Below are 17,461 nucleotides of genomic sequence, written 5' to 3'. Positions count from 1 at the left end.
TGTAAGTACTTATAAGGTATCACTTAGAAAGCCAATGTAATAATATAAAGTTAAATGATCACACGTCCTTTTACACAGAAAACAGAATAAGACATTAAATAATGTTTCAAAATTAATATTTTCACTGTACATGAGGAAAATATAATTGACATATATAAATAACTTGCAATATATTATTAATATATAAATTACTAACCTTTTTTTGGTATTATTTAAAACTAAACAACTGTACCTTTTAAGTGATTAATTGAGAATTAAGGAATAATCTAGGATGCCTTCTTTTCTAATTTGAAATAAGCATGGTTTGAATGTACTGTTTAAAAACTTACTATTGGTACTTCTAATTAACTAAGTTGAGTCAACAATTTACTAGATATAAGAGAAAGTAGAAAGGAAACTCAAATTTATGGAATTTCACACACACTTAAATAGAAAATTTTGTAGGAACAACTTTAGGCAAGAAAATGTGACTTGGATGGAATCTTGTAAGCTTGCTAAATAGAGTTTTCAATATCCTTCCCTGCAGTCATTCCTGAAACAAGCACCTCATTTAAGGCAATGGTATCAATTGAGTATAGCTCAGAATAATTTTCATGGCTTGTTTAATCATAACAGGGACCCTATCCCAGATTTTTTTTTTTTTAGTAGTAGTTCTAGATACACTATGAGATTAGGTAGTGCTAATATGAAAACACATTTAACTGTTAATGAAATTTTTTTACAAATAATCAACTGTCATAAAAAGCTAGCTAAGGAAAAGCTACTTGAAGTCATAGAAACATTACCATAAGACATTTTCTCTGACTTTCAATAAATGACTTTCAGTCATGTTTGGATCTATTATTTCAGTCACTTCTTCTTAATCTTCACAATCATGTCCCACCTATGACTGCTCCCAGCTAAATAAAAATATTTTTGAGCAAAACAATGAACAGGAGGAAAATCTAGATATAACCACTGTTGTTGCTGTGCCTGAATTCTAAATGAAGCAAGAAATTATATTTTTATTTAAGATTAATTAATGAAAGTGAAATGCTGGGTTTACAGAGATTCATATCATACTATACTATTGGATTGTAATTTACTGTTGTCCAAGCAAATCCAGGAATAATTTTCTGTAGTTTAATTTTTTTCCCATAACTTACAAGTCATAATATAATTTAGAGACTTCAGAATTACAAATAAATAAATAAATAAACAAAACTATCTATAGTAACCATGTTAAATAGCAAATGGAAACTTCATTTTACTCTAATAACCTAATTGTATGTGTATAGAAAAAAATGTATGAATTACCCTGTTTAAGGATAATGAATAAAAACAGACAATTTTTCAGGATTCCTTAAAAGTTGTTTTTAACTATCTTCCTAAAAAATTTAATAAAATATTAAGTGTTATTCTGATATAATTAAAATTTCTAAAAACAGACATATTACCCAGCAAATCAAAAGTGTAAGTACAGTAAACTATTACCAAATAATGTCACCAAACTTCTGTTTTAAACAACAACAACAAAAAATTTATGTGGGAAAGTTTCATCATCCCTCTTTTTAAAAAGAAAATAGGTGAATTTTAGTGAATGTTTTTATGTAAATTAAGGGATGGATGCAGGCACAGGTAAATGAACTGATTATCTTAAACTGATGAAGAGATCAGAAGATTAGCAGTGACAACAAAAGGATGTATTGCTAGGGTAAATTCTTAATCAGTTAAATATTTTGTCTATTTTTCTCCAAACTTTAATATGAAGTATACTTTAACACACCAGAAAGCTAACAAATACATCCTGATTTCAACAGTGTAAGCACTAATAACTTTTTAAACTGTAATTTATTTTAGAGTATTATCCAATGGGCAAAAATGAAGCTGAAAAAAGATTATTACTTATTGTATTTGTTGATACTCTTTTAAATTAAAAACATATCTACTTATTCTTTGTAAGAAGCATAAACATTTTGAAGTGTATGATATTCAGGTAAAGAAAGCATATGAAACTAGAGAAGACTAAAAAACTTGGCCTGTATTGGATTATTTTCTGTACAAGAAATTTGTTAATATGGTAAACTACATTACAAATAGACATTTTTCAAGTTTCAAGAAAGGTAATTCTAGAATGACTTAAGATGATCATTAAAAATGTTGGAAGTATTTCTGGAAACTTGTTAATTGAATGTGTGTAGACAGAAAAAAATTATGTAAGAAAAATGATTTTTTTAGTCAAGAAGTCAAATAAAATAATATAAAATTAACTATATGGAAGCAAAAAATACAAAGGCCAAGACTACCATTTATCTGAAATAAAACAAGACTACTAATATAAAGAGTAAGGCTATTTTCAATAGGTAATATTAAAACCTCAAATCGCAACATTTTTCTACTAAATGATAAATTTAATAAAATTTAAAAAAATGTGTCATATAATGAAATAATATAGCATATTACCAAGATCTCACTTTAGGATAGAGAACCTCATTTCCTGGAAAATTCTAATAGCACTGCTGGTTGATGGCTCACAACTGAATTCCTCCTTCCCAGAAGGACCTATTCCACCAAGTCCCTACAGCACTAGCAGTCTACATTCAAATTAGGAGATTTAAAATAAGCCCAGCAATCCTGACTCAGTTGCAGACATAATACAAAACCTTTTCTACTTCCACACTTCCCCTTAGAATGGATCAGGGCCTCCCTAACAATGGCATCACTTTCTTCCAGTCCAATCTTTCTTGCCCAATTCCTTATAGGTAGTATGACATAGAGGTGGATACTGAGAAATCCACCCATCTACAATATTCTATAAATCTGTTTCCAGGCATAGAAGTTAGTTTACAAGTATCTTTTACTAGCCTTTCGTTCATGTAATATTTTTTTTTGAAAATACAAACTGAAAAATCATAAATTAACTTTTAAAAAGAAATAGAAAATCCATGTGGATGTAGAAACTTGGAAAAGGTCACTCCAAAACTAAAGGGAAAAAAGTCAGAAAATCTATAACACTATATAATCAGAAACTTCAGGAAAAATCAACCAACTAACCTTGGGATGTGATCAGAAGATTCAGGGAACATAGGAGGAATCCAAGAACTAGTTTTCACAGGGCACAGCACAGGAACAAGACACACTAAATACCATATAAGCTTGTAAGAAGTCAATTAAAACTCAATAAATTGCTTAAGTCTAACTATAAGCTAATGTAAAAGAAGAAATCCTTCAGAGCAACAGGCAAGAAAGGGGAAGTTACAGTATCTGTAGGCTCTTTTTCATAAACCTGCTCATAATTCATCAACAAAAACTGAGAGTAGCATAGGAGACTGAGACACTGCCTCACTCCATAGGTAAGAGGGGAAAGTAGCAACTGCCACAGAAAGACACAAAGACCTGTGCAGATCATTCCTGCCTCTATCCTTAATGGAGCAAAAAAGTTTTACACATTTCAAAAAAAAAAAAAAGACATAAATCCTGTCACTTTTAGGGTACTTGACTAAGCCTTTGGAGCAGGAGAAATGCAACAGAAAAATTCTCCTCTGGAGGGAGAGACAGGAAAATAGCTATGGTCATGCATGATATCTAGTGATTCTCCAACCACTCAGGAACATGGGCAGGTCAATGGACAAAAAACAAAACACACATACACACACACACACACACACACACACACACAAAAACACTTCCAAGACTAGGGCAGCACCTGCCTAAAACCAAATCTAAACCAGAGTGACAGAAAAGAGCCCTAGGATTCCAAACACTAGGCTTGCAGCCAGCTAAGAACAAATAACAGTAAATTACTATTGTCAAAAGTGTTAAAGTGTTCAGAAATTTGTTGGAAGCGCACGACCAAAGAAAAGTCTAAAGGTGAGGGTATGTACAGTAACCGTTATGTAAAATACGTTGACAAGCCAGCCTCTAGATAAGCACAAACTAAAATTAGAGATCTTTAAAACATGTGAAACACAAAACTAATTCAAAATACAAGAAAACAAAACTATTGATAGCTTAACTCCTGATTAGAATGACTTAACCTAAAACATCACAAATGTCAAACATAAGAGGCAAGTCTATTTCCAGCAATAAATACTATGTCAGTCACTACTGTTCTATATACAATTTCCAGTTTTCAACCAACATGTGTAAGACACACAAAGAAGAAAAACCAACAGAAATCACAAACCAATTGAGTCAAAACTAGAATTAGATATTAGAACTGTCAAAGAATTTAAAATAATAATGATTAACATTATATCAATAAATAGTTTAATATAGTAAACATGTATATGAACACATGGGGAATTCCAGCACAAAGAAACAATGCCAGAAACTGAAAAAGAGTAAAAGACATAATAATGATTTCAACTGTCATATGAATATTAAATAAAGCCATGAAATGATCAGAGTTTGATGACATACAAATAAGAAAAGACATATTGAGGAACAAATGATGTTTATGAAGAGAGAGTGAATCCCAGAAAAAGATAGGTATATCTAATGGCTGCCAAAGAGCCCCAAGATATACACAAGTTCTAACTTGTGATCAGGCTACGTTACATGACAAAAGCGAGTTACCAACTAACAGTGAAGCTATGTATATGAAGATAGGTAAATTATCCTGGAATATGTATATTAATTCAATCTAATCATATGACCCTTAAAAAGCAGAAAACACTCAATAGAATTACAGAAGTTTGTAGAAAAGGGCATCAGATAGAGATCCCAAATATGTAAAGAAAGTGATGCATCTTCACTGAGTTTAAATTTAAAGTGCTATATGCAAGAACTGGAAATAGGGTTCTAAGAGCTAAACAAGAGGAACAAGAATCACAGTCAGCAAAAAGAGAGTCATCAGTTCCATAGTTGCACAGAACTGAAGCCTGCCAATAACTTGAGTTGCTCTGGTTAAATCCATAGTCTTCAACTAATTTAAAAAAAAAAAAAAAAAAAAAAGCAGCTCTTCCAACACTGGGATTTAAATTTATTTATTTATTTTTTTTGGATATCAGCCTAATTAATTAACCGGGTAAAAATACTGATTTACAGTATTGTTCATGTTTTAGATGTATAGGCTCTCTCCTTTCAGTTTGTACACTGTACCAGCCTACAAACCACCAGTTCACAATCACTATCCATTGTGCTTCCAATCCTCTTTGTTCTTGTCTCCCTTCCTCCATGTTTAGTTTCAATTATGTAGTCAGGTTTCTAGAGTTTGTTGTCAGTTTGTTTTTATCTGATTCTTTGATTTACATATATCCATAAATAAACGATACCACCCAGTATTTATCTTTCTCCTAATTTTGCTTAGTATGATTCCTTCCAATTATATTGTGTGTGTATATAAATATACTGATAACTATATATGAAGACAGTTGTATATAGCTACATATATATAACTTTAATACAATATTTATTATATATTAACATACATTAATATGGATAATATATATATTAGAATGTATGATAATCACAACATTGATTATGATAGCATGGCACAAGGATGGACCTACATATGGGAAACATATAGTGCCAAATCAGAATATAGTAAATAGGAATAGTTGATTTGTGACAATTTGACAGAGCATGAAGGAAGGAAAAAAAATATTTGAAATATATGGTGCTGGGTCTTCTTAACATCCATTTACTCTTTTAATGGTGAATTAAAAGACATTTTCAGATGAATTATACATCTAAGTGACAAAGAATGAAGCAGACAGAAGATAAAGTAGGGGAAAAACTAGGCAAAAGTCTAACCTACAACATAAAAACCACTAATAAAAACTTGGTAAGTTGCATTTTATTAAAATATATACCTTCTGTTGATGAATATAAACCACATCAATAACCAAAAAATAGAATTGGGGAGAAATAATGACATATAATGCTCAAATGGTTCATTTTCAAAATGCATATAGGATCTATATAAATTAATAAAACAACTAAGTTTTTAAAATACAGATTTAAGAGTTTTCAAAAAACCACACCAAAAGACTAGTAAATACATAAGATACTCAATTTAATTAATCACTAGGAAAATATCAACAAAAGAAGATTGGAATACCACTACAGTTGAAATGCAAGAGTAACAATACAAAGTATTGTTAACATATGAAAAGACAGAATTCTCTTATGCTGCTAACAGAAAACTGTGGACAATGATTTGGCATTATAAAGTGAAATTCAACATTTTAAAATTACATTTAATTTTTATGAAGCAAGTTAGTTACCCAACAGATTTGTAATGTACCTGAGAGTAATGAATAAGCTGCATTATTATGTAAAGGTGGATTTTTTTTAATAGCCCCAAATTGGAAAATCCCAAATTTTGCATCATCAGTAAAACAGATTATTAACTACAGCAGTGTAAATGGAATAAAAGTAAACTATCACCACATGGATTAATCTCATAACACAATGCTCAATAAAAGAAATTAGAGAATACATACTGTACAATTCAATTATGTAGAATTCCACAGACAAAACTAATCTAATATTAAATGCCAGAATAGTGAATTTGAACAAAAGTAAGAATGAGATGGAAAAAAAGAGGAATGTGTAGGCTCTGGGGCACTGATAATACCCTATTTTTTGACTTGAGTATTAGTACTAGAATGTCTATCCTTCATCGAGCTTTTATATGCTATGTTTATGTGACATTTCAATAATAAACATGAATATGTACGTATTTATGTGTATGTGCAATTATTTCAAAAATCATGGGCCTGAGCTAGAAATGCTTTTTGATATACTACTACAAATATTTTTATCTACTTAATCACAATAGAAAAGATGTTTGCCTATTCAGGTTGAAATTATATATGGTACATAATAACTTTGCAACATTACTCTGAAAGTTGATACTTTTAATATTTCAGTCTCAACCCAAAGATAGCAAACTTTATCATGTCACTATTTGTGCAAGTTTTTACTGTATTAAAAAATAATATATGGGCCCTCCCAGGTGCCACAGCGGGTTAAAGCACTATACTAAAAAGCTTAAGCTCTTTCTGCATGTGTTCGATCCCTGCCTGCCCCGGAGGTGATCCACATGGCAAGGCAGACCTCTCCTGCTGCCTGCTGCTCCCTTCAGCAATGTACTTTGTCGATATGCCTGTTCTGCTCCCCACTCTGTCCCTGGTGAATCCTCTCACCCTCCACATCTCTGGCCTATACCCCAGTTCTGTATGAATAAATAAATAAATCTTTTAAAAAATATATACCATTAACTAGAGGACTGCAAATTAAGCAGAGAAAATCACTCAAGCTCTCTGTTTAGATTTTGAAACATTGTAACTGATTTTTATAGAATGAATAGCTATACATTAAAATCATTCAATCATAAAATATAACTACAAATACTCAAAATAATTTTCAGTTATTTAAAATGTCTATTTTTCTGCTGCTGTACTCCATTTGAGGTGGGTGAGGGAATAAAATAGAAAAAAAAATAGTTATGTATACCTCATGTTTTCAGCTGAATCTTCTGGCATTGGAGCAACAGTTTGTACAGCTGGAAGGTTTTTGCTGGTAGCACCATTCACAAAACTAGAAGAGGAGGATGTAGAGGAGGATCCTGAATCAACGGCACCTATTTTCAAAATAATAATTTTCAGCCTTAAAATTATATTTGACAAAGTATTTTCAATTACATCATACTATCTTAGTTTGAAAGAATTACTCATCTGAATTTCAAATTAGAATTTGACAGAAAATCACTGATACTCATTATAATTAAAAATAATAGCTGTTACATTAAAATCCAGTTGGCTTTATGTTAATCTGTCAGAACTACATATTATTAATGTGCTATGAATAAAATATATCAATAATTGAAAATAATTTTATATAAAATATGGCATATAAAACAAAATTTAGAGATGAAAATTTGTTTTTATGGTGTTTATGTTTAGTGTTCATTATATAAAATTTAATCTACAGTGAGTTATCTGAGCATTCATTTATGGTACTACAGAACTGAATGTTAATTTTTATAAAACTGATCACTTAAGAAGACCATAGGAATTTAATTCTGATTTTAAAAACAGTAAGCTCTTTTCAATATACAAAAGTATCATATTAGAACAGATACTTCCACAGTACATCATGTAAGTATATTAAATAGCTGTGGAGTTGAGAGACATCTAGTGTTCCTAAATATAATATTATCTTATACAATTTTCATATAAAATTAAATTGTTCACCAGGAGTTCTACATTAACACACAGTAATACAGCAAGTAAATGCCAACCTGTAAACTGGATAATTGACCAACTTTAGAATTCGGCCTATAATGGCCAGCAATGGGTGTGTGTATGCATGTATAAATTTCTAACTTTTCTCAAAAAGATATTTATTTCCTACATTTTCCACTGCAATATTATATACTTTTATAGTGTCACAAGACCATGCTAGTATCACTATCTATTACTTGTAATTGCTACATAAAATAGAAATTAAAAGACAATACATCCTGTTTCATATAAAGATAAAAAGGCACATAAACTTGATATTTAGCTATATCTTAAAAATAAGAACTTATTCAATAAAGAATACGGACTTTTTCCTACTATTTGAGAACATTCTAAACATTGTAATACCTTTCTTAATCTAATAGTTCCATAAAAGGAAACCATTTATATCATATTTCTAGCAAGCAGAGTGAGTATGAAGAATAAGGTTGTAAATTATAAATAAGAACAGAAAAAATTCATCTATATTCTTTAATAAGACAGATAAAATTTATAACATAAACCACACAGTGGCATTAGTTATGTTTATGCTAATAAAATATGCTCAATATAGTACATTCTACTTACTACAACCCCATAAATGTGTTGTTCATGATATATCAGACTCAGGTGGTATGATAAACAAGATAGATACAGAGAGCACAAAGAAGAGCTAAGAAATTAATAAAAATGGGAAGAATCTAAGTAATGACAATAAATGGAAAAGTTCAATGCTATACAGTTTGGAGAAGAGAAGGGTACTATAGTCAGGGAAGAAAAGTCAGGGATCATCTTGCGTTGTATAAATACCTAAAATGGAATCACAAAGATTTGGGTAAGGATTTATTTAGCTAATAAACAGGAACATTTCTGGAAATTTACAAAAAAAATATTATTTTGGCAGGTCTTTAAAATTTGTAGTGATTTGGATTTTTCTGCCCCTAGAATCACTAGGAAAATGCTGGACAATGAAGTAGATAAATTTTATTCCAAGTCTATAAGTTAATTCAATATTAAACAATGGTTCTTTTTCACATGCACTTTTATTATTAATCAAGTTGAGCCTTTGCTATTGTCAAGATTCTTAGGGAAACTGTCTTCCCATAGAGGATTTAGCAAAACATATACATTAACATTCAACTTGTAAGCATCACAAATCTATTTTCTATCTAGCATATTAAGTATACCTTGATATTTTTGATACATGATTTAATGATTTTTACATAGAAAACTTCAGTGTTCAAATTATATTTTGGTTTTGCTCACCAAACATCTTTCAATAATCATATTTATCTCTGAAAATAAATAGCAACGTGTTATGAGAAGTCCCAAAACAAAAATCAATAGTGACGTCCAAAATGACAACCAGACAAACAATCTAGAACTACAGATAAATTCTGAATGGTAGAAGCATAAAGTATAACCTTTTTAAAGATTAAGATAATCTGAAATGATCAAGGTATCTTAACTTTAAAGATCAAATAATCAGAGAGATGAAGATACAGAAAATAGAAAGAAAAAGATGAGTTATCACAAAAATATTTAAGGACAATACCTGTTGTATTAATCATACTTTTTGGTGTAGCTCCAGTAGCAGCAAATATATTAGAGGCACTGCCCGTTGGCAACCCACTTCCAGCAGCAGTTGCTCCTACAGTAGTCACAGCTAAACTGCCTGGAGGTGGCTTCTTCACAGGCACCACAACACTTCTGCAAAAAAGAAATGATGGGCAATGATAACCACAAGGTTTAAGATGAATTCTAATCCTCCTGTAGCCAATGATAATGATTTTCTTTCTTTTATCTGTTTGTATTTTTTTTTAATGCTTACATCCAGTTTTATAACTAAAAAGGAAGGATATGGACATTACGAATAGATGGTAGTTTGTTGGCTACTACATTGTATTTGTCAAAAATTTATATAGATTCTGAAAGTCACAAATCTTTATAAACATGATATGTAGGTCACAGCCAAAATCCTGGAAAATATTTAAGTTAAAGTATTTTATATATGTGGAGACTTTTTCAGGCAAAATACACAGAAACTATCTCTTATCTGTATGATATCCTAAATGTTTAAAAATCTTGTAAAACAAATTCTAGAACTTTTTTATTATAAAATTAAAATTTAGTCCAAGAAACACTGAATAACATCTAATAGCAAAAGGAATTCATGTTTTATTTTTTCTGAAAAAAATTGTTTTTCAAAGATGAACATACTGCTTTTATCTGTATTTCAAATACATAGGAATACAAATGTAAAATTCACCAACCTGAACTATTAAATTCTACTCCTCATCTATTTACTATTCATATTGGTGGGTACCTAGAGCCCTTGAAACTATAGACACTTTACAATTTCAATTTTCTGTACTCGGGCTATTATTTTCATGTTTTTCTAGACAATGTCTGATTTCTGTCCCATAATTTTATGACTGAAAAAATAATGAAGTAGATAATTATGCAACATCTAACCTATAAATCCTTACATACTACAAGGATGCAAAGCTTATCCTCAAACTAGTACAAGTCCATTAAATGTACTTTAACAAAAATTTTCATTGACTGTTTAATTCCAAGTTCTGTAATATACTGAGCAACACAAAGCATAGGTAAAGTATAAATCCTCCCATCAGTGAATTCATCCTATCTCAAAGCAAGGGATTTAGGTTGTGATCTAAGTGGCATTATTCACCTAACAAGTGTTTATTGAACACATATGTAAAAAGGACTAGATTCTTAAATACAGCAATCAAAAGTACTGCCATCAGGGTACTTAAATACTGTAGTGGAATGTAAGGGAGAGAGAAAATATAGTAACATAAAAGGAAATAACAAGTAGTAAATGCTATGAGAAAAAGTAGGGACAAGAATAAATAAAGACTCACTAAAAAGTTAGTATTTGAAGGAACCCCGAGTCGGGTGAGTGAACAGTATGGTGACATTTATGGAAGAGTAACAAAAGTAGAGGGAGAAGGAAGAAGGTTATGTGACTTGACAAGACTTTGCAACATGAACAGTTATGAGGTGTAAATATTTGGGACTCATATCACACATTCTTGTAGTCTGCTTTAAAACCTTAAAATTTTCTCAGAATGGGATCAAAAACTATTTAAAAAAAACTTTGAAAAGAGGAGGAATGTGATCTTAGGTTAGTAACAATGTTGTTACATTAAAGATAGATTTAGGAAGGTTGGTAAAGCAATGTGAAGACACATAGTGTACAAAAATAATAATGTAAAAACTTTTAAATACTAATCAAAGGCAAAAAATGGTTTCCTTTCACATCTATATGTAGTATTCTTCAAACCGTGTTCACCTTCTCAATAAACTCCAAAGTTTGAATCATTTTTCACTAGTTTCTCTTTACATTTTGATACAAGTATTCAAACTCAAACTATCTTTTTTGCTGGAAAAAAATATAAAATTTTGAGAAAAATAGTTTGTTACTGATTTTAGGGTGACTTACAGTTTACCACAGCTCACCAGAAATCACAAGGTTACTCTTATATTTCTATGTTTTATTAGTCCTTAACTTGTAAATTATCTATAGTAGCAATAAAAATATGTATAGAAAAATAGAGTACTCATTATCTGCCCTAAAGATATTTAAAATAGAGATACTATGGCAGCTAAAGAGTATTCTATAAGGTAGGAGAGCAAAGGAAACATTGGTAAACTTAGAATAAGCTGAGATTGCACCTTCTGGCCACTAACTTAAAATACTACAACCTGGACACTGAGAATACAATTAAACTGTGATTTTAATGACTAGAAATCATAAAAACTCTGAATTTCAATGATCAACAAATTTTTAATCAATTTAGATTACATTAATTTATCCTATAATAAATGTAATGATACCAAATACTTAAAAAAATATGCAAGACTATAAGAACAGAAATTGAAGTTCTCAGTTATTATAACTTTTTCATAATCTTAATTGTAAGTTTAAAGAAAACGATGTAAGATTACATCATCTCTTCTAAATATTTCTTTATTATTTACCTAAATAATTATCATTTAGGTAAATAATCATTACCTAAATTATCATTCTTAGCAATAACCTTAAAAATGTTAATGCTGTAAAATCAGAGAGAACCAGTCTAAATGATAGTTTATAAAGGTTTTCTATAACTTTTTCTGACCTATATAGCTACAAAAAAAAAAAAATATATTCAGAGACTTTCAGAAAAGAACACGTTTAGAAGCAAGGCACTAAAAATTTGAGGAAAACAATACAGGCTGTTTTGTCTGGATACATCGGTTATTTCCATTTAAGCAGATTTGTAAAATCAAAAGTGATGAACTATTAATCATGTAATGTCAACTTTAGAAAAGTAACACAAATATAAACTTTTTGTGGTGTCTCACATTTTTCTAAAATGTGTAAGTTAAAAATGAATGGAGGCCCTCCCTGGTGGCACAGCGGGTTAAAGCACAGCAGTGAGAAGCTAAAGCCACTTCCGCATGAGTTCGATTCCTGCCTGCCCTGGAGGTGACCACATGGCACCGCAGATCTCTCCTGACCCACCCGCTGCTCCCCTCAGCAGTGTACTTTGTCAGTCTGCCTGTTCTGCTCCCCACTCTGTCTCTGGTGAAGCCTCTCGCCGCCTCTGAGCCTCTGGCCTCTACCCCAGTTCTGTATGCACAAATAAATAAATCTTTAAAAAAAAAATGTATGGAGAAAATATATATATATATATATATATATATATATAGATATTTTGTCTAAAGGAGATTTCAAGAAACCCTGGGATTAAGATTAACCTAAATCATAGATATACCAAATCCTCAAAAGATTAAAAACGTGGATATCCAAGATTAAAATTTTAGTTTAAAACACAGGGTAAAGCTTAACTGGCACTTTTTAGAGAAAATAATCCAATCTAAATGTTGGACAGCTGCTAATACATAAAAAAATATAGTTCAGTTAAAATATTATATAAACTAAAGATCCTTAGTCTACCAAAAGAAGTACCCTTATTGGAGAAATATGTAAATATTCTATAATGAAGTTATTAAGCTCTCTGTCTCTTGGCTTCATGACAATTGGGCATTAGTAAAGCTGTTATAGTTTCATAATTCTCTTTATGCATATAATGCTCTGTTACCATAGAACAATACTTAAAAGATTGCTAGCATTTTCAGTGCTATACAAAACAAATATGCATTTATTAGGCTTCTTAGTATAATCAAAGACATACACCTAAATTTATACAAGGAAAAAAACAAGCATTTTCAGCATATGTAAATAGTATTTCATAATAAGATCCAATTAAATATTTAGTATTAAACAAGTTTATTTTAGACAAGTTTATTCTAAAATTTGATGTTGCAATTTACCTAATGAAAATTACATTATAAGCTTCAAATTAAACATGGTAATGCAACACCATTATGTAAAACAGAAATTAAGATAGTTCAAATTATATCAGCTACTTTAGGATGGCTTTCCAAAATTACAATGTTGAATAAGTATAAAGGATACACTGTTTTCAAGAAACCAAATAAAATGTTAGTTAACAAAAGTAAAATCCCGGATGATTTCCACTGAAATTTTACAATATTACTAGAAAGCATGATGTAGTTACAAAGGAATGAACAACTAAGTTTATACCTGTTTTTTCAACTAAAGATAGAAATGGAAAATACGTTATTGGCTGAGTAAGACCAAGATAATTCTGTTTTAAAACTGGTAGTATTCAGGACCTTGCTTTGGAAATTCTGTCATTTTGGATACTATTTTCAAGAAATCCAATATGATGTTAAAAGACATGTCATAACTTGAATTTCAGACTTTAGTGCTTCAGAAATATGTTTATATACTTCATAATGTAATTATAGCTACCTTAAGACAGATAAGGCAAATAGTAGCAATATATTGGAAATATAATTGAAAAATGCAGTTGTCCAGAAGCATTTATGGGGATGATGTCTCTGAAAGGCTGCTCAAAGCTCCAGAGTTTGAAGTTAAATTTTTGATGTTGTCACTCTCAATCTATTGAATGGCTGACAGACAATCAAACCCGTCTGGCTGGCTGGCAGCTCATTTTGCTGGCAGGTGGCAAACAATTAGACACACCAATTTGTGCCTCCTGATGACATTAAAGCATGAAACTAAGTTGTATGCAGGGCCTAGTGATTTGTGTGAAAGCATTTCAAAAATAATACTCTTTGCCGTGGCAACTCATTTCAGACTGCCACCTCCCATTATGGCTTTGAGCAGTGAAGACGACAGACTTGAGTTACGTGCACTGCAAGGCCGCTTCTGTTCAATCCGTCATCAGCGCCCCCTGAGACCTCAATCCCCTCCTTTCATCAATATCACCTCATCATTTACATTTGATAGTACTTGAGCTACTGCATATATTAATTACACTAGAGGCCCTTTCCTAAAAAGGAATTGAAATATGCTTTGTGTGCCTCAATTTCATTTCTACTTACACAATTTAGAATAATGATTACACTCCCAACTGCATTTTGCACAAATGCTACCAGGAGCAAATAGAAAGTTCTATCCTTTTTATAGCAGAATTTGCAAAAGCATAGTGCATTTTGAATAGCTAAGATATTGGCACTAAGGTGATTGCTTTAAGTTTTGATGGAAAATTTGCTCCAAAAACAAATTTAAAATATTTTACTTACTCTTCATTTCATTTGATTTCCTATGCAAATTTCAATAATCCTATGTACTTAATCTTTTGTATTTTAACAAAGTTTAAATACAATTTAAAATTAAATGGAACACATGTTATGACCCTAAATTAAATTACTGCAACATTTATTTATAGAAATGTAATTACAGATACTTACATGCAAGTGCTTATATACATTAGTAAACACAAGTATATATGTAATCTAGGAACATAAACCAAAGATATAAAATAAAGTTCATCAATATGAAATGGCACAAGGAATACTCAAGTTACTACACAAATGAACATCCCAAAGTAATATTAACATAAATTATTTTTTAAAATCCTATATTGTATAGATCCTTTTTTCAAGTTTTTTAAACTCTCTTGAAAATAATTTTATTTTATTAGAAATATTTACAAACATTTTATCTTGTCTATGTAAGTTCCTAGAAAACAAAGTTAATCCTTATGTGCTACCTAATGACTAACAGATTTCACAATAGATTCTACGGGAAAATCTATAAGAGAGTGGTTAAAATGTTTACAGGCATAGTTTGAATTATCTTTGCATACAGAAAAAGATAATTTATCCTAAATGAAAGGATTAAAACACCTTACACTTAACCCTTAACACTAAAAAAAAAGTTTTCCTTAATTTAGGAAAGGAGTTTGGCAATTTCAGAGAAAGCAATTAATACGAAAGAAGATAGTACATTCGACTCTATTTTTTTGTTTTCCAATATCAGCAACATTGATTTCTTAACTTGAAACTTTTTCTCTAAAACAAAAAACTATTTCTTATCAATCATCTCACAGATAGACATAAAAAATATTTTGTAGGTAAAGTGTCTTAACCATCAGTAAAGATATAATTCAGAGGGAAAACATATCCAACTAATAAGTTAACATATAAACTATCTGATTTGTATCAATCCCAGTGTCTAAGTAGCACTGTTAATAATCATTAGTAAGTATACTAAAACATTTTGTAATGTTACATATTTTTAAATAGACTATTTAAAGACTTTTTTTGGTTCTAAAAACTGTATTATATTTCTGTGCTGGTTTTTTACGACATGTTTATAGGACCAAAAATAATTGCCTGCAACTCAAAATTCTTTATGGGATTTAACATTTAAATGTGGCTATATGGCATTGAGACAAATCAGTTAGAAATCTAAAATGGTTTTTAGCTACATTTACTTTCAAATACTATCATTTTTATATTAATACTGAAAATCCATAGGAGAGCTAATCAAAACAATTGAAATTATTTCCGTATACTTTCATTTAAAATTCAAATTTGACTTCCTTATGTACTATTGCCACTTTATGATAGATTACAGTCAGAATTTGGGTTTCACTATTTCCAATTAAATGTGTTATCTTCCATATCTTATTAAAACCCTTTTTTTGGTCTTATGAGATCAATCAAGTTGGCTTTCACTCTGGGGTTCTTCACAATAGGAATTTACATCAATAAATATAATTTTTAATAATATTTTTCTATTTTTAAATGAACAGACTCATCTCTCTTCTTTGTATAAAACACTATGAATAATAAGCTCAGCACCTACCTGTCAAAGGAATGAAACTGCATAGGAAGAATCGCTTGCGCTTCTCTCTTCAAAGCTGGATCTGGGTATGGGATAGGTTCAGGGCCGCACTCTGCAATTTCAACAGGGGCAGCTACAAGACTTTTCAATATTTCCTTTACATTGATGCCTTTGGTTTGACTAATGCTAGATATGGATGGTGCAGGTTTCAATATTTCAGTGGGGTGTTCAGTTAAGCTTTCCTGAGATTTTTTCACTTCCGATGACAAAGTGGATAACAGTTCACTCATAGCATCAGGGCCTGCGCTAGTCTCTAACTCTGCCCCATTTAGGATGTTAGCCACTTGCTCTTCTCCAATTCCTGAATCTGTATGAGGAATGGAACTTTCTAGCTGAATTTCTTCACCAGGCGTTGGTGCTTCTTTTTCTTTTACAGTATCTGGAAATGCAGCAGGTGTTTCTATAATGAAAGAAACCAGTTTAAACAAAAAGCTTCACAAGTGACTACCAAGTATTATTAATGAAATATTCTTACATAACACAGCAAAGAAAATAAAACCTTCAGGAAAAAAAAATCTGATATAGATTGCATAACAATAAAACTCATCCAATTTTTTCAGTAGGCATCAAGGGAGCCCTATTTCGTTTATAGAAATAAGCTGACATTTTAAAACTGAGGACTTTAAAAACATGGAGAATAGTGTTTATGACAATTTCCCAAGCTTAACAATAATTATATGAAGTTCCCCTTTTAGCCTTTCATTGTTAGTTACCAATCATGCAAGAGAAATCCTTGTAATATTTCTCTAATATTTTTCTTAAAGATAGGGAGGCATTTCATGCCTTTTTTTGGTATCTCAATAACTAATAATTGGTTATTTATATTTTTTAACTATCTGAAAATATATTTTAGAATATGAGGTATATAATACAAACAGTTTACAAGAATTAAGTGCAAAAATTATTATATGATTCGGTGAGAATAATACTTCTATAATGTTCTTCACTTGTTTAGCCACCCTATTTTAGAATACTCATTTTCATGTTTTATGAA

At 30.5% G+C, this 17,461-nt stretch overlaps 1 protein-coding gene across 1 annotated transcript in view; it reads right to left on the bottom strand.

The window, feature by feature from the left end:
• The window catches only part of NBEA (neurobeachin), a 512,054-nt gene that overhangs the window by 339,836 nt on the left and 154,757 nt on the right, over positions 1–17,461 (bottom strand). Inside the window, exons 32-34 of the mRNA XM_012723168.1 lie at positions 16,429–16,867; positions 9,766–9,920; positions 7,444–7,570 (exon numbers count right to left, since the gene is read on the bottom strand). Of these exons, the coding sequence (XP_012578622.1) occupies positions 7,444–7,570; positions 9,766–9,920; positions 16,429–16,867 (721 nt within the window). The remainder of the gene's footprint in view (positions 1–7,443; positions 7,571–9,765; positions 9,921–16,428; positions 16,868–17,461) is intronic.

The sequence above is a fragment of the Condylura cristata genome, unplaced genomic scaffold (assembly GCF_000260355.1).
Source record: "Condylura cristata isolate star-nosed mole 26May11 unplaced genomic scaffold, ConCri1.0 scaffold00010, whole genome shotgun sequence".
NCBI lineage: Eukaryota > Metazoa > Chordata > Mammalia > Eulipotyphla > Talpidae > Condylura > Condylura cristata.
Note: the sequence above shows the minus strand (reverse complement) of the source record. Positions and strands in the feature narration are given on the sequence as shown.